At 47.1% G+C, this 27529-nt stretch overlaps 1 protein-coding gene across 1 annotated transcript in view; it reads right to left on the bottom strand.

Annotated features, from left to right (window-relative positions):
• Positions 1-21097: 21097 nt before the first annotated feature.
• Positions 21098-27529, bottom strand: part of RALB (RAS like proto-oncogene B) — a 43983-nt gene continuing 37551 nt past the window's right edge. The window contains exon 5 of the mRNA XM_032353895.1: positions 21098-22661. Within this exon, the coding sequence (XP_032209786.1) occupies positions 22542-22661 (120 nt within the window). The 3' untranslated portion in view covers positions 21098-22541. The remainder of the gene's footprint in view (positions 22662-27529) is intronic.

The following is a 27529-nucleotide window of genomic DNA, read 5'->3' as shown; positions in this document are numbered from 1 at the left end:
GATGTTGACCTGTCATCCCCAGCAACTCTCAGAAAACAGCAGGCCAGGGAGACAGGGGTATAGTGAGCAGAGCTGGAGGTGAGGGACGGGCGGGGGTAGCTATGGGGGGTGCAAGACGGTGGCATCCCGGCTGGCGTGTACCGTGTGTGTGTGCAATGGGACGTCCTGGGAGAGGCCCACCATTGGGGCAGAGGATTGTGGCATCCTGATGGAGGGTTGTGACCTAGGTATCCCCAAGTGGGAAGCTGGCAGCTGAAGCTAAGGGAGTTAATAATACAGATGACGACAGGCAAGATGGCAGGAAAGGAGATGAGGCACAGGCCAGAACCCAGGAATACCCTTCCCTTCCATCCCTGCGTGGACACCGGGCAGGGGTGGAGAGGGACGAGCTGTCAGAGAACCAGCAAAGCACAGCGACCAAGGCCAGCCGGATCAGCAGGGAGGGCCTGGCAAAAGGCACCACGGAGAGGTTAAGGCCTGGGAACAGTGGAGACACTGAAAATGTAGCCACCAATGGGGCCTCAGAGCGGGTCACCAACCGGCGGCCGTGGGAACAGAAGCCAGACTGCACAGCTTGAGCAAGGAGGAGGAGGTCTGCAAGTGGGGGGCCGAGGCGGGAGGACTTCTCACAGAGTCTGACGGTGATGAGCACTAGCGGCACGAGGAGCAAGACGGGTGGCGGTTAAAGGTAGGGACGAGAAGGGACGGAGCCCACGAGAGAGAATAAGGCTGGAACACGTTGGGAGAAGGAAGGACTCCTGGGGCAAAGCTGAAGAGGGACTTAGATAGGTGCAGTCCGAATGGAGGGCGCTCGCGCAGACAGACGAGATTAGATTCCAAAGCAAAAAGGCACTTTATCCTCTGGGATGGGAGAGGAGGCAGAGAAGAGAGCCGGCGAAGCAGAAATGCCAAGGGGAAGGGGCTGACCCTCACCAGGATGCCACAGAATCATCTGGCAAACAAGACGGAGGGGCGCCGGCCGAGAGCCAGGGAGGGCGGATTTCTCATTCACACGAAGCCCCATGGCCTGGGTGGGCAGTGACAGGCCTCAGCACAGTCATTCAGCAGCCCGGATGGGTCCCCTCTGGCGTGCTCTCCGTCCTGCAGAGACGAGCCAGCACGTGGGGCGCGGTGTGGGAAGCTTCCCCGGCGGGCCTGGAAACGGCCCACACCACTTCCGCCTACACTGCTCCAGTCAGGCCTAATCGCACAGCCACACCCGACAGGAGCCTCCAAAAGCCGTCTAGCTGGGTGCCCAGGACAGGAAGGAAACAGGTTTTGATGGAAACATGACTGTGTCTGCCACCGGGTGAGGGTTCCAATAAAAAAGAGAACATTCCAGTGGTCTGGGGTCTTGAGCAGGAGCCGTAAGTGAGGGGACATGACCAGGCCCTCACACTTGGGCCAGACTCTGAAGATACCTGGAGTATCATCTTCCCGGACCCATTCTACACTCCAACACATGGACACAGACTTTTGTACACATCTCTGCTATAAGACGGCCTGCTGCCTCTTGCCGGTGGTCAACCGCCAGCCTCCTGAATGTGTGGTATCTGCAGCGAGGTGTCTCTCACTATTCTGAGGAACGAAACCCTCATGCTGGTAGCTTGGAGAGTCCCTTTGGGCCCAGACTTCTTCAGATGGGCCTGACCCCATTCTCGTCCCACTGGACTGTCCCGTTCCAGCCAACACAGACAGGAAAGCTACAGTGGTCAAGAAGACCTTCCAAAGATCCAGATAACTCTGGGTGATCTCAGTGTTTTCCCTTTGATTCTTTTACTAGGAATTGGCTTTTTCCATAGCACCACCGCCCCCTTAGTATTCCCTCCAACACAGCCAAAGATATTGTCCTCCGTTTAGAAAGGACACCACCACCACCTTCCCAGGCCTGCTTGGGGAAGCCTGCGAGGCTGTGTCCTACCCGGCTCTGGGAAACAAGAGGTTTTTACTTGCCCCACAGGGGCGGCCGCGTGAGCGCTGTGAATAACCTGTTCCTTTAAGCCACCAGCTTTGTCAGACTTAGCTGCTGAAACCCTTCGGCATGAAAGAGAGCAGAAGCAGGACCAGACTGATAGATCTAAACGGCCCAGGAGAGACGGATCCACAGACACGTGTCAAGCGGATCTTGCAAAATCTGTAGCTATGGGAAGGGAGGAAGACAACCATCAACGCCCAGAGGCATCTGGAAATGAATGGGAGACTGTGTCTGGGTGTTGCTCAATGGAAAGCTGCCTTCCCAGGGGCCTTGCCAGGCTCTGGGGAAGGAGCAGGCCGTGCTGACGGCTCATCTCATCCCCGCTGGAAGGAACACAGGGAGCTGGTTCAAGGTTGCCATGTCCTTTGAGCAGCAAAGAGCCAGCGGTGCCAGGGCATGAGAAGGGCATCTCTCCCATGCGAGAGGTGAGCCGACAAGCGTCTACCTGCACAAGGTGTGTTTACAGGAGCAGAGCGAGGTGTCTGTTTGCCTCCAACACATGCGGTCAGAGAACAGAAGCTCATTCATTCCCCATTTGCCCCAAAGGCTAACCCTTCCCCCTTGACGGTGGTGCTGACCTCTGTGAGTCTGTCAGAAGCGGGCCGATGCATTGAAACCCTAATGCCTCTTCTTTACTGTGATCAGTAAGCACAGCGGGAGAGAGTTCTGGCCCCGCAGGCCTTGCCATCGCTGGTGGACATTCACTCAGCCCCCAGCGGAAGCTGGACACCACGCCGGGCCAAGCTCCTGTCTCCCAGGAGGCCACATGCTGGATGGGCGTGGGGGGTAGCTGGCTGTGTGGTCACCAGCCCCCAACCTCGCTCTGCCACTCACTGTGTCTGTGACTCTGGGAGACACACTTGGTTTGGGGAGATGACAATGCATACAAAGTACTTCAAGCACTGGGGCTCCCAGGCGTCACATGGTGACTTCAGAGTCAAGTCCCAGGCATGGCTCTTACCTGTCTAAACCCTGTTCCATCCCTCCTGCCAACTCCAACCCACCCGCATGCCCACTATGCCCTGTCACCAGCGTGCAGACATGAGGGGACGATTCCCCGGCCTCGAGGGGCACAAAAGGAGCAGCCAGGAGAGGCCAGGGAGCCTCCCCACAGGGCTGGACTGGGGCGGGAGGGGCTGCACTCAAGTTGGCTCCTGGGACGGTTGTCCTGCCACTTGGGGAAATCAGTGCACCCCCCACCCTGTGCCCTGCCTACCTGCGGACGCCCCATCTCTGCACTTCCATGAGGAATAAAACTCAATCGGCCCTTGTTTGGCCAGTCCACACACCCCTCTCATTGTACATGAAAACAAAGTGTCCCATCTTTGCGCTGATTTCTCAGCCTACTTCTGAGCACATTAAGGACAAGCTCCTCCAGGGCGGAGTGGAGGGCAAGTGCCAAGATCAGGGCTTGGCGCCAAGCCCTCCCCCTCTCAGGTCTGGGAGATGGGCTGAAAGGAAGGGAGACGGCAGAGGAGAGACCATGGACCCGGGACCCAGATGTCATGGCCACACAACCCCTGCCATCCGACCATCCCGTCAGGACCCCGCAGTCACCTCACCTCCAGCAAACCTCCTTAGCCCGCAGCACCCCCTTACCACCCACCCCAGAAGGGACCAGTCTCCTGTTCCCCAAGCCTGGTGAGGGGACCCATCCACCCAACCCCCCAACTAGAAGCAGCCTCCAGACACCTCCTTCTCCTCCCCCACCTCATGTCAGCCACTCTCCAAGCCCTTCCAAGCCCCTCTAAACCCCTCCAGCCCCAGCTGCCCCACTCCTCACGACAGCCTCCGCTTCCCAACCTTGGCAGTTAGGCCACCCCTCCCTCACCTCTTCTACTGCGTCCATTTTCTGCAGAATGTTCCAGAGGAGGCATGGGGTCAAGGGGGCCAGACCTGGCTCTCCCACATGACAGCCGTGTGAACCCAGGCAAATTGTCCCACCTCTCGGGGCCTCAGTTGACCCATCTCCGAAACGGTGATGGTGCAGCCAGTGTTGTGAGGACTGAAGGGTGTGCAGGGGGTCCCCAGGACTGGAAATGTCCCCTCCCTCTTCCCTCATAGCCCTGCATTCCCTCGGGTTCCCTTCTGCTAAGGCACAGCTGAGCAAGCAAGCGAGCCCAGCAGGGACTCAGGTGGAGAAGGAACTTGAGCTAGGTAATGGTCACCTCACGCGGTGATAAGAACACGGCGGGGCGTTTGGGATCTCGTTCCACCTGAGGAAAAGAGAAGGGGCATTGCAGTGAAGTATACATCCCGTGAGGAGTGTAAGGACCTATTTAGCCAGAGGCTTCTATCAAGGTTAAAACCATAATGTTGTTTAACCCGTAAACCATCCCTGCTCCCCTTACTTAAAAACAAGTCCCAGAAACCAGCCCCAGGTAGCAGAGCCCAGATACAACGGTGGGGGGGTCAGGCCAGGTGGAGACATCCGATCAGTGGGGGGTTGCATACTGTCTCCCTAGTTACCAAGGAGTATGGGCCCGGCCCTTTGGGAGCCTTTTGGGTGCCAATTCTAACGAGGGTGATAGGCTGGGTCAAACGTCTACTATAGGGTAAATTGTAATTCAATTGGTCACCTAGCATCACTGTGCAGCTTTCTCTGTGTGTTACAATTTCATTGGCCGCCTGTGCGTGGCCAGACCCAACCGCATGGCCTTTGCCCTTTAAGCTAGTCTGTGAAACAAAGAAAGGTCGCCCTCTCTTGTAAGAGGTGCGTCCCTGAACGTTCGATCTGATTCTTGATGCTTGGCGCAGAATAAAGCTTTGCTTGACCTTCGCTTTGTATCAGTCTCGCTCCTTTAATCACGGACCCATTTTTGGGGGAACCTAACAAGGAGAAGCACGCTTCTGGCTCTGTGAAGCACAGTGCGCACACACCCACAGAAGGGAACCTGCTGGTGCGACGGACCACAGGGCACATGGTTCCAAGGCAAGGCACTGAAGGGTCTCTCCGGCTGGACATGGAGCTATCCCACCTTCCCTGCCACAGACTCCAAGAACGATGCCACGTGGGTGACCCCCAGAGACACAGACCGTGCACCCACCTCCTGCTGCTGGGAGAAGGGGTCAGAGACTCCGCCCAATCCTGGGCTGCAGGCTGTGGGGACTATGCAGTCATGAGTGCCCTTCTGTCTTTGAAGACCACCAACTGGAAGAGTGACCTGACTGGGGCTGTGCTTGAGGGAGTGCAGCAAGGCATCAGTGCAAAGGCCGAGGCAGGGACTAGGGGTGAAGTCGTGTAAGCCAGGACTGGGGGCGGGGAGGACAGTGGAGGCCACCCAACAGGGACACATTCCGAGACGATCAGGAAGCATAGCGCGATTCGGGACTGGTCAGCCGGGCTAGCCCTGATCCGGTGGTTCTCAGACCAGAGTTTAGTCTAGTCTAAGCTAGTCGGAGAGAGGAGGTAGGGGAGACAGACAGACAGGGAGTGAGGGCCCCTCCAGAAGCAGTGCTGAAGGACCGGAAGAAAAGGCTTATGGTTCAGAGGAAATGACTTCACGATGGAGAAACGAGCCGTGTTAGGACATGTGCCTCTGCTGGGGGGGTGGGGGATGGGGACAGACGGCAGGTACCGGCGATGAAGGACACCAAGAAGTAAGAATTCCCACGAAGCATGAGGAGTGAAGAGTGTCCGAGACCGAGCTGGAAAAGGCTCGAGGATAAGGAAAGGTGCAGACTCGGGTCAGTTGTTTCAGGACAGAAAAAGTTAGGAAAACACTGCCCTGGGTTATTTGCCTCCTACACAACCAAGGTATTCTCCAAGGTTAGTGAGAGCTCGCAGGAAGCCCCAGGCCACACCATCTTGCTCTGTTTTATTACCTTTACATTGCCTCAGAAGAGCTCGCTCCATCTGGTCGTGGCTGTTAAAAATGTGCTTGGCTTTCTTCTGAAAAATAAAACCCCAATCAAGGGATGAAAGAAAGTGCTTTGGAGCCAGGCCAGGGAACCGCTGCGTACAGGTGGGGATAGAGGAGGGCCAGAGATGATTGAGGGGAAGCGGGCGGAGGGGGCTACCCAAGGCTGGCGCAGGTGATCTGGCTGACATAAGCATGCCTATTAATGAACGGGAGAAGCCAAAGGATGTCTTTCAGTGCTCAGACCCAGCGAGGATCTGTAATTTAGGGCGCACAGAAGGAGTGGTCGGGGAGCAAGGGAGAAGAGGTGTGAAAGTATACAACAGGAAGCACACAGCTACTTTTAGCTAGGTAACAAGAGACTGTACTAAAAGTCTGCTTTGAAATTTTAAGCAGCATATGGTCACAGCATCGTTGTGTGCAAGCAGGTTTCCTCTGCCTGCTCACTCCTGAACTACCCAAGGCCAGGCTAGGGGGCGGCAGGGCCTGGAAGGTGGGCCCCCTGCCCAGCCGTCATGGTCAGGGGCGGCCACAGGCATCCTCCAAGAAGCCACGCCCATGTGGTTCTACTGTGGTACAAGGACAAAACACTGAGTGCCGGGTGGTTTCCCATGACCTCCCACCCACCCGAGCAGAAGGTACGAAAACAGCCGTGGGGTCCAGCTCATCGGTCATGGTCATGGCCAGAACTCCCTCCAACGGCCCGAGCGCCCACCAGTCATGCGTCCACTGCCCGGCTGTCTCAGGCCTCTGAGGTCAGCTTGTTTGGGCTAGGAGGAGCAGTCCTTGAAGGAAAGGCCATCCTGTGTGACACGGCCACCGGGGTACACGGCAACAGCCACCCAAGCGGGGCTGGGATGTTTCTTAAACTCAAGGTCTGGGTGCCCTTTGGAACCAGGCAGGAGGGCACCCATTCCTGCCCCTCGGGCCCCCTTGGAGCACTGCTCCTGTTTCCCCAAGGAGGAAGACTACGCGGAGGGTGAGGGCTGCCCTTTCCACTCCAGATCTCTTCTCTGTCAACAAAACTGACTGTGGGAAGAGTTGTGCTATAAATTACAATACAAATTGATTAATGCCATAAAAATGTGACTGAAACCACCGGCCCTTGCAAACAGTGGGGCTTATGTTGTCTGCTCAGCTCCCTGAAGGAACATTGCCCTTAAGAATTTGTGTATTGTTCACCCTTTTTCTTGGCACACACACAAAATCCAAAGCCTATAATAATGCAGGTCATTAAACCAAACAACTGCATTTGGACCTTTTTCAAGGGAGTGATTCAGGCAAGCGCTTTCCTCACGGAATCAGTTTACATTCGGGGTGTTATCAGATGCTACCCTCCACTGAAAAGCCGGCGAAGACCAGCTCCGCGGTGTTTTCTTGGTAAAACAGACTTTTCCGTGGCCACTAGGTGGCGCTACCTGTTTACCAAAGCGGGCGGCTGTAGCCTGGGCGCCCCTCGGGAAGCAGGGAAGTGTCGGTCTTTTGTGCGCAGAAATACACACGGGAGGGAGAGGACCATTCTGTGAGAAGCAGCCGGAAGTTTTATTCCGAGGAATAAAACTACCCCATGTGGCCGGAAAGGACTCCATCCCTGCTGTATTTGAGGAACCAGGAAGGAGGAGTTGTAGGAGAGCCCCTTCAGACCCGCGCCTGCCAGCGGGTCCCTGTGCCGTGGGAGTCTCAGGCTGAGGACCAGCCCCTGCTCTGCCCACTAACTGTGCTGTCTGCTCTCCCTGGGTCGCTGTAGCCGTGATCCCAAGTACCAAGAAACGGGGCTGACCTCGGCCTGGCCCGCGAATTGGGCTGTTGGGAAGACCCAACAACCCCAAGAATGTGAAAGCACCCTGAAAAGATAGAACATGCCTCCAACATATACTATTATCTTGTTAGTTATTATCAAAAAACAGACTGGTAAGCTGAAGAGGGGGCATATGGCAATGGCAGATGCAAGACAAGTCATCTTGCAAACTCGGGTTATCTGCTGCTTTTTAACATAGCTTCTCTCTGATCAAACTCATTTCTTTTTTTTTAAATTTGATTTTTTTTATTTGACAGAGAGAGAGAAATCAAGCAGGGGGAACAGGAGAGGGAGAAGCAGACTCCCCACTAAGCAGGGAGCCCCATGCGGGGCTCGATCCCAGAACCCTGAGGTCTTGACCTGAGCCTAAGGCAGTAGCTTAACTGACTGAGCCACCCAGGCACCCCAGCATGTTCACTATTCTTATCAAACTATTTTTAACTATATATGTCAAAACTTTTTATAGCTGCAGAAAACAGAATGCTGGGTATTTAAGAGCAAGCTACTGAAAATGGATTTAATATAAGTGTTAAAATCAGTATAGAAAAGTCAGTGAAGTGTGCTATTTCTGATTCTGAGGGGATGGAACATGAAAAAAAGCTTAAAGAGCATCCAAAGAATGTCAATGTAAATCATGAAACAGGAGTACCTGGCCGGTTCAGTCGTTAAACATCTGCCTTTGGCTCAGATCATGATCCCAGGGTCCTGGGATCGAGTCCCACATCAGGCTCCCTGCCCTCTCCCTCTGCCCCTCCCACTGCTCATGCTCTCTCTCTCTCTTTCTCTCTCTCTCTTTCTCTCTTTCTCTCCCAAGTTAAAAAAAAAAAATCTTTAAAAAAATGCAAAATAAACCATAAAACGAAGGTTCCAAAGTACCTATTTAACTAGGGAAAGTGAATCTTATGAGTAGCTTACAGGTTTTACTGCTACAATTTTTGCTGCTGTGTGAGGTCAAGCAAGTCCCTGCCCTTCTCTGAGTATCGGGCTACAACCTTGGTGCCTTAAGTCCGCAATGTTGATGAGGCTCTGGAGCAAGACCAGAGGCAATTAGCCTGTAGAGGCCACCAGCTCTAAGCTGGGTAAGCTTGCCCACTTCTGCTCCCAGATGGGTGGAGAACTGGCCCAAAAGAAGCCCTGCTGACCTGTTGTGAGGTCTGCTCTGCACTAAGGGTAACTAGCCCACTGAGGTTGTGAAGCCTGAGGGGGGCCCCTAGGATCCCCACCTCCTGCTGCTCACACCGACCCTCCAGAGCGGATAGGTGCTGTGACTTTCTTCTACACAACCCAGTATGGCTATCATTCCTGTGATGACCGGACATTGTGATCGCCACAACCTATGGCTTGCTGGTCTTGAAGAAGCTAGCTGTCATGTGAACGCCAATGGAGGGGGCCACATGGCAGGGAACCACAGGAGGCCTGGGGAACTGAGGACAGCCTCCAGCCAACAGCCACCGAGGAAATGAAACTCACTTCTGTGGCCTCAAGGAAACGAGTTCCGCCAACGACCTATAGGAGATCGGGGTGGGGGGGTCATCCACTGTTGAGCCTCCAGATGAAAACGCAGCCCAGCTGGCCCCTGGACTGCAAGCCTGTGACTTCCTGAACAGAGGCCCCAGCTGAGCTGCCCCCATGCCCTAACCCATGGGATTTGTGAGGTAATAAATGTATGCTTTCCAAGCCACTCGGTTTGTGCCGCACCAAACAACTCATAGACCCACCCATCAAGGGTGTCCAGCATTAGAAGCTGAAGCTGAGCTGCACAAAGAGCCAGTCAGTGCTGGTGGGGGCAGAAGAGATGCAGCAGATGTAGCACAGAGAGGGGCTGTGGGCAGGAGGGGAGCACCAGCGGTCGGTCACGACAGCGCGTTTCCCAGAGTGAGGAGGACTCCAATTCTGCGCGGGTCTGGCTCTCCACGTACACCTCTCCTGCTGACGTCCTCCCGTCTCTCCCCTAACCTGCTCACCAACCTGTGGTTCATGTCTCAGATGGTGCCCCCACAGCCTCGAGGTGCCCCCACAAGCAGAACGCCAGAAGTCATTACAGATTCCGCACCCCCTCAGCCCCCAACCCATCCCCAAGTGGTTCTGATTTTACCTCTGAAAATGATCTCAACTGCAAACCCTTCTCTGTTTCTCCTTGGCCACTCTCCAGTTCACAGAAAGATCTCAGTCAACAGCAAGAGGCTAATCGATCCCACTCTCTCCAGTGTTACACCCCTTGTAAAACACGACGCGTGGGAGAGAAGGATCCATCGTGTACCATCTTACTCTGCATCTATGATAACCTAAGCATGGCTCACAGATTTATACATACACTCACAAAATCTTTCCAAAGACCCTAAAAAGAAAAGTGCCATTATCCCCATTTTAGAGATGAGAAAATGATGCCTGGAAATATTTAATAACATATCAACGGGCACAGAAATTCATTGCTAAGCCAAGACAGGAAGCTGCTCCATTCAAATCCTTCTTTCCACTAGCCACGCTCGAGCTATGAACAATCCTTATGGCTGGGCCTGGAAACTTCTGTGGTCCTGTCCTCAAGGATGGGGTCCCACAGGCAGAGGAGAGGAAGGACAGATTTGGTCTGGTGTTTCCTGGACACCCTTGTCTGGCACCAGCATCAGCGTGATCCACTGCAAACCGATCTGACAGGTCCCTCCCCAAAGAGCCCTTTGCCATGCTGTGACCTCCAGACGCTTGCCACCACCTGGCCTCTCTGTTTTCCCATCAGGAAGGTAGAACATTTTGGAGTTCCCTATATGCAGCTGGTCATATCCCTGTTCCTTCTGATTTTGTTCCTATTCTCCATTTGTCTTAAACTTCCTCTTTTCTTTGCCTGGTTGGCTCTCTCCTTTTTCACCCATCAAGACTCATCTCATCTCTACCTCTTCCGAGCAGCTTTCCTTCCCCTCCCAGACCACGTTATTTATTCTCCCGTCATTCTGCAAAACACGGACTGCACACCACTAGCACGCGTGGTCATGTGGTTGATTACACAATAGCATGGTGGCCGTGTGCACACCGCAGCTTACAACCAGACTCTAATTGGTGTCCATGCCCCCCGCCCCAACAACCTGAAAACCCCTTGAGAGCAGCATTGGTTTTCTATTCCATCCCCAGTGCTTAGTCCAGAGCTCAGGACAGAGTAGGGTGTTAGTTGAAGTGATGTGTTCAGTCCAGGAAGTACAGCAGCAGCCCTCAGTGCCACAGCCCCGGGACTCTCCATTCATTCACGTTGCAGCCCTACCATCACCCACTTCAACCCACACCTGGCACAGGAGTTTATACAGATAGCTACTGGACAAACACCTGTCGCATAACGGGCTCTCCCCAGCCTACCCATGAGCCTGCTGGGCTCCCGCCCTCCTTCCGGGAAGGAAAGTCCAACAGTCATCCCCATCCACGTGGACCATGGGCCGTACCTCCTAGGGGACATCTAGAAGCCCCTGGATGCCAACAAGCATGTCTGGGAGCATTCGGAGTACACCAGACAGAGGCAAGAGAATGACCCCTAGTGGTCCTCGCTGGCTTTGTTCAAGTGTAAAGCACCAGGACACAGGAGAACATGTTCAGTCGGGAAAGATGTGGACATTTAAAGACTCTACCATTGAGAAAGAGAGCTGAATGACATCTGGGGATTCTGATGATCACAGCAGAATAAACAGCTACAGAAATGCAAGTGAATAGTAGTAACCTCTTTGTTATTGTTAAAGTACACATCTAAGGCAGCAGGGACTAGAACATATTTCATCAGTGTTTTAAAGTCTATGAAATTTTCCATTTAAAAAATGCCTTAAGGGGTTCAGTTGGTGAAGCGTCTGCCTTCAGCTCAGGTCATGATCTCGGGGTCCTGGGATCGAGCCCCGCATCAGGCTCCCCGCTCTGTGGGAAGCCTGCTTCTCCCTCTCCCTCTGCCCCTCCTCCCGCTTGTGCGTTCTGTCTTTCTCTCATGCCTTCTCAAATAAATAAAGTCTTTTAAAAAATAAAAATTTAAAAATGCCTTGAGAAGCTCTGACGAACATTCCAAATGATGTATACAGACAATGTGTATATCATCGATGTATTTCTTTAAAGGCATGTTTTAAAATGACACTTATCTTTAAAAAAAAGAAAAAAAAGTCCTCCCCTAGAATCACCAGTATTTTGCAATAAGAGAATTTGCAAGAAATGTCCTCAAACCAGGGCTCCGGCTTTACAAAAACAATCCCGCAGGTCTGCTTGGCCAGCATATGTCCTCTCTTGATCCACGCTCAGAACTTCCTCCCTTGTGCCCCCTGACATTGGTTAGAGCAGAAATCCAGAACTGACCAACTGGGTCTTATTATGTTCATTTTCTCATTTGATTGTCTTTGTTTGCTTTGGTAGAAAGAGGGTGGCCCTTCTTTTTCTGATGGACACGCAGAGTAGGAAAAGAAACAAACAACAAAAAAATACCTTAGTTCCTTTTGTGAAACAGAAATTCCACCAGAATTTTCTCCCTGGATTAGCTCAGAAAGAAAGTTTATAGCGATCTTTCGTGGTAACAGTAACATGTTAGTCGGTCCGAGGGCCTCTGAAAACAGGCTGAAACATTGTCTTCCCAAGACCTAGGCACTCGAGTTCAAGTGCTCACACGTGTGGGGCCACCCTGGCCTAGCTGCTCCCCAGCATACTTCGCCCATGACTTAACCCTGGACCCGCCAGATGTAAAATTCAGGGAAGGCGCCCTGAGCCTTCTGCAGAGCAAACCCTCCCTCCCTCTGGATTAGGTGCCCACAAAGTCTACACCATCAGCAAAGCAGTAAAGCCTGCGGAGTTCCAGGAAGAACTCTCTAAGTGTCAGGCTTCCACATACTCAGCACGGCCTCCTTGCAAACCTTTTAGGGCAGGCCCTCTGCTGGTTACCTTGACAGTTCAGCATGTACATTATACACGTAATGTTCCAGGAAGGACCTGAAGGAAATGTCCGTGTTTAAAATGGCTTTCCAGTCCCTTCCCTCTTTGATATTTAAGTTTCTTCATCCCAGAAGCTGGAAAGATTTCTAGAAAGTTCTTTATAAAAAGCAGCCTGGTGATGGAAGCCACGGCAATCTGTCACAGTTTTTGTCAATTTCCTATGAAACAACCTACGGCACTGGTGTCCCCATCCAAAGACAAAGGCTGGCAGGGCAGCTCCATGGAATGTGCTGAGCCAGGTGACACAGGGAAGCCGGGCTGGGGGGGACCCTAGCCCCGCCTGAGAGGGTGATCTGTGGGGAAAAGGAGCAGAGACAGTGAAGGCAGGGGGCAAGGAGTTACCGACAGGATGCCAAGGAAAGAGAGACGGTATCCAGAGCAGGTGACAGGAGAGGCCTTCTGAGGTGAGCACATGGGAGGCCGAGAAGGGGTGAGGCTGCTGCGTCCCCTCAGAGGGAGGAGTGCCTTTCCAGGGTGGTGGTCCTGCGAGGATGCCTGGAACTTTATGAGCCATGTACCAACGCTTCACAGTCTCCTGAGGAAGTCACGGCAGCCATCTCTGTGTTATGGATGTGGCCCGTTCACAAAGCTAACATGGGGCAGAGCCAAAATTCAAATGGAGGGGCGCCTGAGTGGCTCAGTCTATTGAACGTCTGCCTTCAGCTCTGGTCATGACCCCCGGGTCCTGTGATGGAGTCTGGAGAAGTCTGCTTCTCCCTCTGCCTCTGCCCCTCCCCCAACTTGTGTTCTCTCTCTCTCATGTTCTCTCTAATAAATAAATTATTTTAAGAAAAATTTTTAGGGGCGTCTGGGTGGCTCAGTTGTTAAGCATCTGCCTTTGGCTCCTAGAGTCCTGGGATCAAGTCCCACATTGGGCTCCCTACTCAGCGGGAAGCCTGCTTCTCCCGCTCCCACTCCCCCTGCTTGTGTTCCCTCCCTCGCTCTGTCTCTCTCTGTCAAAGAAATAATTTTTTTTTTAAGAAATAAAATCTTAAAAAAGAGAGAGAGCCACCACTTGATAAAGGAACTTTAATTAAGTACTTCATCAAGTCGACATGACTTTATATTTGTGCTTTTTAACTCAGTTTAGCCAACACTTGAGATCCTGCAATGGGCTGAAAACAGTAGGAGGCCTGGAGACTGAGCTGAAGAGCCCGGGGTCTCTGTGCTCCCAGGACTTGTACCTTCCAAAGAGCACACAGAGAAGCAGCAGGTACCTATGTGAAGGGCTGGTAAGGAATACCCAGGAAAGCCACCAGGAAGTGGATCCCTTGGCATGTTTTGGGACTAGTGGGCAGGTGGGAGGTGTGGAGGCAGGAAAGTCCTGGGGACGATAGTGCGGAGGCTGAAGGTAGGCAGAAGGTAGGCCTGGGTCCAGGCCTAATCCTGCAACTTCAGGACATTCGGGGTGAAGAGGTGATCAGATCTGGACTTTAGAAAGATAATTTATTAATTCATCAACAAATCTGAATTTTTTTTTTTTATAAGAAGACAAGGAGGAGGGGGGATGGTGGAAGGGGGGGGGAGGCAGAGGAGAAGAATGAGAATGGACAAGACTGAAGCCAGGAAAGGAATGAGACCCAGAACATTCCGAGGCTCAGGGAAAACCAGGAGAAAGCGAAGACAGGAACACATGAGCAAAACTTGAAAAAGGCCTCTGATTTTACAGGAAATCAGAAACTCCTATTTTTGAGAGGAAGTCACTGGTGACTTTGCCCCAGACAGCCTGGCAGAAATGGAGATGACGATAGGGCATTTTTCGCATTTCTAGAACACGAGGCTCTCCTCTCCTGGGCATGAAGTAAATAAGTAAGTAAGTAATAATAATAATAATAATAGGTTTTACCATTGAAGATGAAAAGAAAAAAAATGGGTAATGTGTTCCTATACCTACACAATCCAAGCATCTCTGCAGAAAAGAAAACAAAACCTATCCACACACCGAAGGCAATTTACCCCTAGTAAAGGGCACAATCCACACAGCAGGAGTTGAGAGATGGCCAGTCACATCTGGGAATGCTGCCATTCATCAGAGCCCTTTAGGAAGCTGCACCCCAGCGCTTCCATGATCAGGACACAGTCCCCAGCACCGTACTGGCTGCCCACCTCTGCGGGACCTGCCCACCTCTGCCAAGCTGAGAACCAGGCCGCAGCTGGGTGTTTAGCTGTGCTGAGCTGAGGAAGCTTCCTGGGCCCTAGCGTAGTCCTCCCTTGGCCCGCTCACCAAAGGCAGCAGGTGACTCAGCAATGTCAGGACTAGCCGTCATTTACATATTTTACCACAGGTTTAAAATAAGGATACTGCACATTTGCTTTCACTGGGCCAATCAGATTTTAGGAAAGCTTTTCCGGTCACACCTCCTGAAAATACACAGGGATTATGTGGTGACTTAGCCCATAAGAAGTTAATCAGGTTACCCTTTTGATTGCTGTGGCACACTCACCTTGAGATGCATTTGGTTTAAGTACTCGAAATAATGAAGCTTTTTTTTTTTTAAGATTTTATTTATTCATCTGAGAGAGAGAGGGTGAGAGAGCACAGATGGGGGGGAGGGGCAGAGGGCAAAGCAGGCTTCCCGATGAGCAGGGAGCCTGATGCACGACTCTGATCCCAGGACCCTGGGATCCTGACCTTAGCCAAAGGCAGTCACTTAACCTAACGAGCCACGCAAGCACCCCATCAAGCTTGTTTTAAAATATAAAGTTGACAGAAGCCAACTTTCCTAAGGATTTTGGGACTCCAAAATCTTTCAGATGCCTGGTCCTTCCTCCATGTGTCAGGAGAAGATTGCAGCAAGAGAGTAAGAGACGAGATGTTGCACAAAAGCAATTCTGTCCTCCTGGGAGGACATTCATTGGGGGCTTCATTCCTGCTCAGGCCTAACCATGTGGACGCTTTTTAGCGTGGGTGGGGAATTCTCCTCAGATGGGCCATTCTACTGAGTTCCTCAGACACAGCCAAGGGCTGTGTTCTACTGCCAATGAACACATGACGGTACTGAGGACACTACTACCGGTACAACAGAATATCTAGCTTGGTGGCACATGTGTGAGTGAGTAGAAATGAACAGTTAGGGACACTACGTCAGAACACGCTCTAGCTTTGAAATTAGACAAAAACAGGAGGAAGACGAGTGGTATCAGAGGAAGTATCTTTCTTCAGAGAGAAGCTTCGCCATAAACCCAAGGGCCCAAATCAGTTTTAAAAATTTTTTACGTTCTTGGGGCACCTGGGTGGTTCAGTCAGTTGAGCATCTGCCTTGGGCTCAGGTCATAATCTCAGGGTCCTAGGATCAAGCTCCGCATCTGGCTCCCTGCTCAGTGGAGAGTCTGCTTCTCCCTCTGCCCCTCCCCCTGCTTGTGGTCTCCCTCACTCTCTCTCTCAAATAAATAAAATCTTACAAAAATAAATTTTTTTTACATTCTTTCCAAAATCCTCAAGAAGTGAAACTTAGGTAGTTACTCATAAAAAAGAAGTTGGGTAGTCGGTATCAGCAATATGCATTTTTCAAACCAGCATTGCCTGGGAGCAAGACAGCGGACAGACTGTAAATTGGCCAACAGGATACACCTAAGCCTGACAACAAAACAGATCTACACGATCCACTAACGGCACGAGTAAATCCACTCAGATTTCTAGACCAGATTAACTAAGAGAACAAAGCCAACCACATTTCTAAAAAGATCCAACAAACTAGAAATCACTGCTTCATTCAGCAGTTTTATCTGTTCACACCCAAGAAATAAAAGACAAAAAACTGAATAAAATCAGGGCAGGCTTAGGGAAAATCCATGATTCCCTCACTTTAAAACTGGATGACAAAAAAAGGAAATAAATATGAAATAAAAATAAAACAAAATAAAGTTGGGGGGAGCCTGGGTGTCTCAGTGGGTTAAAGCCTCTGCTTTTGGCTCAGGTCATGATGCCGGGGTCCTGGGATCGAGCCCTACGTCGGGGGCCTCTGCTCAGTGGAGAGCCTGCTTCCTCCTCTCTCTCTGCCTGCCTCTCTGCCTACTTGTGATCTCTGTCAAATAAATAAATAAAATCTTTAAAAAAATTAATAAAATTGGGGGCAGAAGACAACCCGCCAGACCCAGGTCTGACCCCACATGATGAAGTCCACACCTCTGTAGAACAGGGATTGCCACAGACCCCCTCATTGAGGATGAGTCCTACAGAGGCTCAGATCAATGGTTTCACTCTACCCCTCGTGCAACGCTGATCTGCCAAAAAAAGGAAATAGTAAATACTTGTGAAAATGAGAATAGGTCAAAATGGAAGAGTGAGGTCAAATGTCAGTCCCCTCTGTTTCCTGACACCTGCCTTCAAGTCCTAGTCAAGAAAGACTCCAATGGCTAAGAGAATGAGAGAGGGACACTAAGTGATGCAGAAGTTTGACCAAGTTCTGGAAGCTGCACTCCAGAAGGGCACTGCTAGATGGAAAAGGAGGAAAGATGGGGCTATGGAGAGAAGGGGCTGACTGCCCAGCTGCAGCCCCGAATGTGCAGACTGAGCAGCGGGCATATGGAGCGTGGCTGGGAACAGTGAGTTTACTCGGAGGTATGCTGGCAACAGTCCACCCGGCTCCTGCAGGCGACATAGCCTCTCCCTGCTCAGTGGAGAGCCCCCTTCTCCCTTTCTCCCTCTGCCTGCCACTCTACTTACTTGTGCTCTCTCTCTCTCTGTCAGATAAATAAATAAAATTTAAAAGAAAGAGAAAGAACAGAAGAGAGAGAAAAACTGGGTAAAAATTAAACAAAGGTAACTCTAGGAATAGAACTTTCCGAAGATCTAACATCCTCAGAAAGTCATACTACAGGGTTGTCTGGGTGGCTCAGTCAGTTGAGCATCTTGCTGTCAGTTTCAGTGCAGGTCATGATCTCCGGGTTGTGAGATCGGACCCCGCCCACTGTAGAGCCTGCTTGAGACTCTCTCTCTCTCTCTCTCCCCACTCACACCCCACATCCCCGCCTTAATTAATTAAAAATCTTTTTTTTTAAGTCATGCTATTGCATCCATGAGGCCAAGAACAGTTGCTATAAAAAAGGAACAATTAGAGACAAAGAAAGCTTTTGTTCACACAAACACACAAATAAAGAGTTAGAAAAGAAAAGCTGATTGCTCTGGTGTAAGAGGGCAAAGGATTTCGTGTTTGGTCACTGCTGAATCTTGAGAACCTCCAACAGTGTTTGGCAAATCACAGGTGATGAAAAGAGAGGGAGAGGGCGGGCGGCTCTAGGAGAAAATAAACCTGGAACACCCAGGAAGAGATGGTGCAGATAAGCATCTAGGTGGTCCAAAGCAGAGAACAGGAGTTCTAGAAAGAATGCACAGAAAACAGAGGGGTGCCTGGGTAGCTCAGTCAGTTAAGCATCTGCCTTCGGCTCAGGTTGTATCTCAGGGTCCTGGGATCAAGCCCTGCATCAGGCTCCCTGCTCAGCAGGGAGCCTGCTTCTCTCTCTGCCTCACCCAGCTTGTGCTCTCCTGCTCTTTCTCCCTCTCTCAAATAAATAAATTAAATAAAAAGCAAAAGCAATCACAGAAAAACAGAAGAGAAGGGTTATTCAAAGAAATTTCAGAAATCCATTTCTAGAGCTGAAGAGAAGTGAGTGTCCACTGAAAGATGCTGAGTGCCAGGCGGGATGAACAGGAAAGACCCATGTTCAGATCCATCATGGTGCTGTTTGGACACTACAGATAAAGAGAGGATCCTCTACAATTCCAGAGGAGGGGGGAGCAGAGCGCCCAGTACAAAGAATGACAAGCAGAACAAGACCAGTTTTAACAGGAGCCATAGGTGCTCAAAGACAATGAGGCAAAGCCTCCAAGTTCCAAGGGAAAATTATATTGAGCTGAGAATTCCATGCCAAGCCAAACTAGCAATTAAATAAAGGGCAAAGGTAACAAGACTTCTATACAGTGAGACACTCCGAAGGCTTACCTCTAACGCACCCTTTCTGAAAATGTCCTCCCCCACAATGAGTTAAAAACCAATAACGGAAGCTATGGGAGACTCAGGAACCTGGAATGGACCCAAGTGTCTGTGAAAACCAGCCTCCACATACCAGTTGTGTGGAGGACCTAGAAAGTCGTGGGTCCACATTAAACAGGGCAATCCGCACTCTCTACATGTAAGGTCTTCCAAAGAACAATGGAATCAGATCCCAAGCAACAAAAGACAGTAGCACTGGGGAAAGACTATATTATTATCCTCTCCACCAGGAAAAAAACAATCAAACTTCAGGAAAAATGAGTTGCAGGCAGGGGACACTCCAAAGAGGAAGCGAGCTAGAATGTGGAGTGAGTCAGGCAACTGAGGGGGGTAACCACTTGACTGGACACTAAGGCCGCTCTCCTTTGTGTGGTGCCACCAGAACTGCTTAGCCTGAAGGAGAGGCCATCACCACATGGTGTTTGGCCCAGCAATGAGTCATATCTACGTACACCATAATCAAATTGTTGTTGACTGGTATTCAACTTTTAAAAGTAATCTACAGATAAAGCCAGGAACCTTGAGTGATGGTCACAGAACGGAATGTTCATGTCATCGACCTTGACAATACAAAAGTGAAAGGTGTCACAGAGAAGGAAGAGGTAGGAGGGGGTCAAGAGATAAAGGGCAGGTGTGTGAATACCCTCACCTTTCAGAGTGGGGAGCCAAGAGATGCTGTCAAGTGTTGAGTGAATAATAAATATTATGGTTTTTTATATTTATTAAAATATAAAATTAAAATTTAAAAATATTTATATTTATTAAAACAAATAACATAGTCTTAAAAGGCGTAACTGTCACCAAGAGAGGAACTAAAAGAATCCTATGAATGTCAAAAATGAAGTAGGGGGAAGGGACACAAGGGAGCTACGCCCTCATCTACCACAGCAAGTCATCTCCAGGAAAAGCTAAGGTCAAAAACCGAGAAATCGTGGCCTAAGAACAGTATTGAGAAACGCGGGAGTACCTACGGAATAATTTGAGAATAGAAATGGTGTGGAACCTGACTTTTGGGGCAGAGGGTTGGAATAGGAAGACTGGGACTAGAGCTTCCATTACAAACACTTCCAGACCAATAGAATTTTGAAGCACATGCAGTTACAATTTTGATTAAATAATTTTAACATATTTTTAAAATAAAAATATCTACATCAAGTTTACTCCTATAACATAAACTGTATATATGTGTATTTTCCCCACTGTTACTACTTACCATTGTTCAGCTTCTATTGTATTGTAAGCTTCTAGACTAACAGAGGTGAATTCTGTATTTCAACTGCCATTGAAGTTTACATTCTGTAATTCCCTTAACTCAAACATGCAGTTTTTCCCACACCTTTATGTCACCGGAGTCAGGATGGGCTCATTTAATTGGTATGTTCTTTTTCTTAGTGGTATATAAATTATGGTGACATTTTGCAATTAATGGCGTCTTGCATTTGATGAAACAGGATACTTGTAGCAAATTACATGTCTAGGTGTTTTTCCCCTACGTCATGTTATGAAACCATAAACTGCTACATCTTTTCTACTACTCGGCCCCTCCCTCATTCTAATCCAGCCACATGATCTTTGGGGTCCTGTCCTGAACACCGTTGGGCCTTTGGACCTGCTGTTTGCAAGGCTGGGCACCTGGCTTCAAGGGCAGGCACTCTCAGCTCAAATGTCACCCCCCTACCGAGAAGTCTGTTGACCATGTGGTCAAAATCAGCTCTACTGCCCAGAAACGCTTGCTATTGTATTACCCGGTTTTATTTTCATCAAAATGCTTACCCCGTCATTTTCATTTATTTGTCTCCTACATCACTGGAGGATAAGCTCCAGGAGAACAGAGCTCTTGCCTACCTTGTTCAATACCATATCCCAGCACCTAGAACCGAGCCTGACACCAAATAGGTCCTCAAATATTTCTAGAATGAATGCTTTAGGAAAACAATGGTGGGCTCTTGGACACAATAGTTCATCATTTAGCTAGTAACAGTGTTTCAAATTTATAAATAACATTGCATCCTTATTTTTCCATGTAAAAGAACCTCATATGTATAAATTCTTCTGTTAGAAAGATGCATTTCTGATTGCTATCAAGTTAAATATAATTTTAGAGATATACTAATAGCATACACCAAGAATAATCTCCGTAGCATGAAATAATTCATACCATCTTTAATATATTTGTACATCTTCCAAATCTACCCACTATTGACCAAAACTGATATCAAACAGGTAGCAAACTATAATGAAAAGAAAAAGATTGTTTCAAAAACTTTGGGTGTGATTAGCTTCAAGCTTTCAAATTTTACAAAGAAAGAGTAGTCTTCTCTCCCAAAGGAAAGATGAAGTTAAAATTACTGTTCATACTTAAATTATATTTCCCACAACCAAGTTCAAAGGGTTAATTGAAACAAAATTTGTCTGATAATACAGAACACTTAACAAGATCAATAATGAGTAAGTTACTGTCAGTTTCTCTAATACTTGCATTTTACCTGTATGACAAGAGGAGAAAATAAAAAGGCTGAAAACTTGAAAAAAGTGTTATTTGTCTGTTTTTTTTTTTTATTAAAAAAGACCATGATTCTTTAGGAGGTGATACAAGATTGCTTTCCTTTCAGATCATAATTTCCACAATTTCTGTACTAACTATAAATTTGAATGTTCCCACTCTCCCCACCCCAGTTCACTTTTGGCACCTATATGTGGAATATCACTTCCGAGAAATGGGGGAAAATGTGCTGAATACTGGGTCAAGTACTCCTTTCCTGAGGAAAAATGTTCAGATTGCTAAATTGAGAATATTGATACAAGAAAGCATAACAATATCTCAACAATAAAAGCCTTTTTCTAACCAACTCTAAGGTCGTCTCAGAAGAAAATTATGTTAGAAGTAGCAGCCAATTCTCAGAGGCACAAGGGCAATGGCTTATCTTATCCTTTCCCTCTTCTCCTAAATTTAAATTTAGAATTACAGAGAAATTCTATGAGAGGTAGCAGAATGTCTGGCACAGGCTCCAGCTTCATGATTTGAGAATACAATTTCAACTCATCACATTCTTCAGAAGAACTCATGATACTGAAAAGAAATAAGAGAAGAGGCTCTCTTGACCTCTGAATGCAGAGAGGTTGACCAGAAGGAGAGATATTGGTTACAGCAGAGGAGGAAGAGCCTAACCATGTCTGGCCATTAGGAAAGGATGTATCCCAAGATATAATCTTAATCTAATTAGAAAAGTGTGTCATTTATAAAGTATACCAGTCTTGAGTCCTCACTTGATCTGCAAAAAAGAAGCTTCTGCATAAAAATAAGGATGCTACAGGAGAAAAATAGACAACACAGGCTATAATTGGCTGTTTAAATATGAAGAATTCAACTTTCATTTTTCATATGGGTGAAGGGTTTATGAGCTTGTTACTGACCTATTTGGCCCGACTCATATTTATATTTATTTTTATTTTTTGCTGTGCTTCAGATCCACAGGGTAGTGCCAAGAAACTTATCCCAAAAAATCTCTGAATTTTTATTAGAGCTTAATGGATGTTTTTTGAGTACTTCTGTTAAGCTGATGAGAGTTAGGAAGGTTCTTATCTTACCCTCTGCCCAAAACTTAATGAGACCTTTTCATTTCAAAATGGAAGACAGTGATGTTATAAAACTAGGGAGGGAAGTAAGATGCTATGACAGTACATTTCTGTTTAACAAAACACTTATTTCTTACCTATACACTACATATGTGATTAAACTTTTGGGAGGGAGAAGGAAACTCCCAAAACCTCCTGACAAAGTAGCTGTTCCAATGCATGGACAAGGGCTTATTTCTTCTGCCAGCCACTGGTTCACAAACATTTCCCCCATTTAAAGAAGTATGTGTAAATGAGGTTGGGAAGAGCAGGGAACACACCAGGAAGTCGACTATACTCTTCTCTTAATGAGCCCACCCCATGTCCTTAGCGGCGATCGACTTCATCCGCCATCTTGGTTTTCACAGTAAGCAACACCTTTCTTTAAAACTTTTCTTGTTCTTGCTGCTTTTCTTGCCATTCTTGTCTTTGTTCTCAGACATCTTTTTGGCTCTGATTTCTCTCATTAGATCAAAGAACACCTGGGTTGGGAAGGAAGGAGTGAAAAGAATAGGGAGGAAAAAGCCATTTAATGATTTCATGAAGTATTTCCACTAAGTAGGCTATGTAGTTACATTTTAAAGCATAAAGCAAACTTCTTTTTATCAACTCTGTGCCAAAATTTGCATCAGACTTTCTAGCATCTCCAGCCACCAGCCAAGGTTAAGAATAGGAGTGCCTGCCACTGGGTACTTTCTTAGATACTACCATGTCATCCTTATCATGACCTTATGAAGGTAGGAACATCATTATGCCTGACAACTTCCCCGGCAAAACTAGAAGACTCAGAACATGGAGGGGGTGGGGAGAAGGGGGATAAAGCATAAACAAACTCAGTCTCCTGCACCAGGAAACTGGGGAGATGGGGAGGAGAAACATGCTGTCCCACACCCTCCCACGCCCATGCCCCTGCCCTCATTCTCAGGAACAGTCACTGTTCCATTCCTTGTGATGTTCACCGAAAGGAACTTTATCAAGAACTGATAGAAGGCTTGTCCTTTGAATGCCAGCATGTTATTCAGATACAAATTATCATTGGTCACAATAGTTTGGGTTTTGCCCTCTGCTACCAGCAATCATGCCAAAGTGCCAATGATACCCAAGCAGACAAAATATGCTTCCTACAAAGAAACATTTCAGATTTCTTGGAGGGAATGACGGAGACTAAAAGTGTGAGACTGAGTGTAGGCTTTAATCTTTGGATGTTCACACAAAACTACAAGCTCCTTTTATTTTCATAGACACATCTTCTTGATGAAAAGGAAGACCAACTTTCTGAGTGGGGGACTCCCTGTGCATCTACCACCAGCTCTGGGCACAGAAAAAGACCTTCTTCCTCCCAAAGTGACCTAAGCAGCCCACCCACCAGGGCAGCAGTGAATGGCTTCAGATGTTACAGCTTTTTCTTTTTGTTCTAACAGCAAAGGCAGGAGGGGAATGGAATGTGTCCAATTCAAAATGATGACGAAGTTGTTCATGGGCCGATCTTATCAACAGCCTCCCATCCTTTAGTGTAAATTGTTTACAAGTGAATACAATGCTGCCAGTCATAAGTTTCTCCTGGGTCCTGTTTGGCAGGTCAGGCTGGTCCAGTGGAGGAAGGGGCGATGGATGGTGCCTGGCAACAGCCCCAACCACCAGCACCCTGTCAAAAAACTACATATCCATGGTTACATGCTGAGAAAGCCTTCCTGATTTTTTTTTTTTAAATAAAATACAATGTCTGGATTTCCTGTGTGTTCCTACGACTAGGACACAATTTGATAGAAAGAGGTTTGGAATAGCAGAGGAATCAACATAAGAATTGAGAAATAATATGAAGAAAAAATAGCTAACAAGTAAACATACTTCACGTCACAGACAGTTTTATATTGTAGATGCTGCCAAAGTGCTTCTAAAGTGAACTTTCTGAGGAGAAATAACAACGGACACCAGAAGATACAAAGAATTACAAGAGAATATTAAAAAAACGCTATGCCAACCAATTAGACAACCTGAAAGAGATGAATAAATGCCTAGAAACATACAATATTCCAAAACAGAATCAGGAAGAAAAAGAAAAATCTGAACAGACTGATCACTAGTAACAAAATTGAACTGGTAACCAAAAAACTCCCAACAAACAAAAGTTAAGGACCAGATGGCCTCACAGGTGAATTGCACCAAACATTAAAGAACAGTTAATACCTATTCTTCTCAAACTACTCCCCCAGAAAAATGAAAAGGAAGGAAAATTTCCAAATTCATTCTATGAAGCCAACATTGCCCTAATACCAAAACCGGACAAAGACACCACAAAAAAAGAATACTACAGGCGCACTTGGGTGGCTCAGTCAGTTAAGTATCCCGCTCTTGATTTAGACTCAAGTCATGATCTCAGGGTCGTGACCGGGAGCCCACATAGGGTTCCATCGCTTCCGGCTCCATCGAGCTCGGCATTTAGTGGGGAGTCTCCTTGAGATGCTCTCTCTCTTCCCTCTGCCCCCCCAATGTTCTCTCTCAAATAAATAAATAAATCTTAAAAAGAAAACTACATGCCAATATCTGATAAACATAGGTGCAAAAATCCTCAACAAAAATATTAGCAAACTGAATTCGACAATACATTTAAAGGACCATTCACCACAATCAAGTGGGATTTATTCCAGAGATGTAAGAGTGGTTCAATATTTGCAAATCAATCACTGTGATACATCACATTAAAAAGAGAAAGGATAAAAACCACATGATCATCTCGAAAGACCCAGAAAAAAATCACGTGACAAAATACAACAACTGTTCATGATAAAAACTGCCAACAAAATGGATTTAGAGGGAACATACCTCAATATGATAAAGGCCATATATGAAAAACCTACAGCTAGCATCATACTCAATGGTGAGAAACTGAGAGCTTTTCCTTTATGATCAGGAACAAGAATGTCCACTGTCATCACTTTTATTCAAAATAGTACTGGAAATCCTAGCCACGGCAATCAGACAAGAAAGAAAAATAAAAGGCATACAAATTTAAAAAGAAGAAGTAAAATGGTCACTATCTACAGATGACATGATACTATGTATAGAAAACCCTAAAGATACTGCAAAAAAAACCCTATTAGAATGTATAAATAAATTCAGTAAAGTTATAGGTTACAAAATTAAAACACAGAAATCTGTTGTGTTTCTATACACCAAAACTGAAGCAGCAGAAACAAGAATTAAGAAACCAATCCCATTTACAATTATACCAAAAAGAATAAAATACCTGAGAATAAATTTTATCGAGGAGGTAAAAGACCTATACTCTGAAAACCATAAGACATTGATAAAAGAAATTGAAGATGACAAAAACAAATAGAGAGGTATTTCGTGCTCACAGACTGGAAGAATTAATATTGTTTAAATGTCCATATTTACCAAAGCAATTTACAGATTCAGTGCGATCCCTATCAAAATACCAATAGCATTTTTCACAGAACTGAACAAATAATCATAAAATTTGTATGGAACCACAAAAGACTTTGAAAAGACAAATTAATCTGGAGAAAGAAGAATACAGCTGGAGGTATCACAATCCCAGATTTCAAGATATACTCCCAAAGTGTTAGTAATCCAAACAGTATGGCCTGGCTCAAAAACAGACACACAGATGAATGGAACAAGACAGAGGGCACAGAACTAAACCATGATTATATGGCCAATTAATCTAAGACAAAGGAGGCAAGAATACATAATGGGGAAAAAAACCCATCTTCTCAATAAATGATGTTGGGAAAACTGAACAGCCACATGCAAAAGAATGAAACCAGACCACTTTCTTACACCATACACAAAAATAAACTTGAAATAGACTAAAGACCTAAATCTGAAACCAGAAACCTTAAAACTCATAAAAGGAAGAACATAGGCACGAGCACTGGGTGATGTATGGAAGTGCTGAGTCACTGTGTTTGTACACCTGAAACTAATGTTACACTGCATGTTAACTACACTGGAATTTAAATAAAAATTTGAGGAAAAAAAACATAGGCAGTAATTTCTTGTACATCAGCCTTAACCACATATTTATGGATCTGTCTCCTCGGGCAAGAGAAACAAAAGAAAAATAAACTATCAGGACTACCCCAAAAGAAAAAGCTTTTGCACAAGGAAGGAAACCATCAGCAAAAGAATAAGACAACCACTGAATGGGAGAAGATATTTATAAATCATATAGTCGATAAGGGGTTAATGTCCAAAATATATAAAGAACTTACACAACTCAACAGCTAAAAACCAAATAATCTCACTAAAATGCACAAAGGACCCAAATAAACATTTTTCCAAGGAAGACGTAGAGACAACCGACAGGCATATGAAAAGATGCATCACTCAGCCCCAGGGAAATGCAGATCAAAACCACAATGAGAGATCACCTCTCACACCTGTCAGGTTGGTAACAAAAAGACAAGAAAGTAAGTGTTGATGAGGATGTGGAGAAAGGGGAATGCTTGTGCACTATGGGTGGAAATGTAAAATGGTGCAGCCACTGTGGAAAACAGTATGGAGGTCCCTTAAAAAATTAAAAATAGAACTACTATATGATCTAGTAATTGTACCACTGGGTAGTCATCCAAAGAAAATGAAAACACTAATTCAAAAAGATATATGGACCTGGTTTTTATATTTTTATAGTAGCATGATTTACAATAGCCAAATTATGGAAGCAACATAGGAGTCCATCAACAGATGGATGGATAAGGAAGATGTGGTGTACACACACACACACACACACACACACACAGAGGAATATTACTCAGCCATGAAAAAAGAATGGGCTCTTGCCATTTGTAACAACATGGATGGACCTACAGGGTACCATGCTAAGTGAAATAAGACAGAGAAAGACAAATACCATATGATTTCACTTGTATGTGAAATCTTAAGAAACAAACAAACCCAAACAGACTCTTAAATACAGAGAACAAACTGGTGGTTGCCAAAGGGGAGGAGGGTGGAATGATGGGTGAATTAGGTGACAGGGATTAAGAGGTCCAAACCATCAGTTATGAAACAAATAAGTCACAGTGACAGCATAGGGCATTTAGTCAGTAATACTGTAACAATACTGTATGGTGACAGATGGTGACCACACTTATCATAGTAAGCACTGAGTAATACACAGAATTGTTAAGTCAAGTTGTTGTACACCTGAAATGAATATGACACTGTATGTCAATCATACTTGAATAACTTTTTTTTTTAATAAAATGAGTCCCTTCTAATGCCAAATTCTCAATGCCAATGTTCTTCTAGCATCACTTCAAGGTAAAGTAAGCTTGATTACCAATCTGTCCCTCATCAGGGAAGAAGTAAAGGAGAATTACTT

The sequence above is a fragment of the Mustela erminea genome, chromosome 8, assembly GCF_009829155.1.
Source record: "Mustela erminea isolate mMusErm1 chromosome 8, mMusErm1.Pri, whole genome shotgun sequence".
Taxonomy (NCBI): Eukaryota; Metazoa; Chordata; class Mammalia; order Carnivora; family Mustelidae; genus Mustela; species Mustela erminea.
Note: the sequence above shows the minus strand (reverse complement) of the source record. Positions and strands in the feature narration are given on the sequence as shown.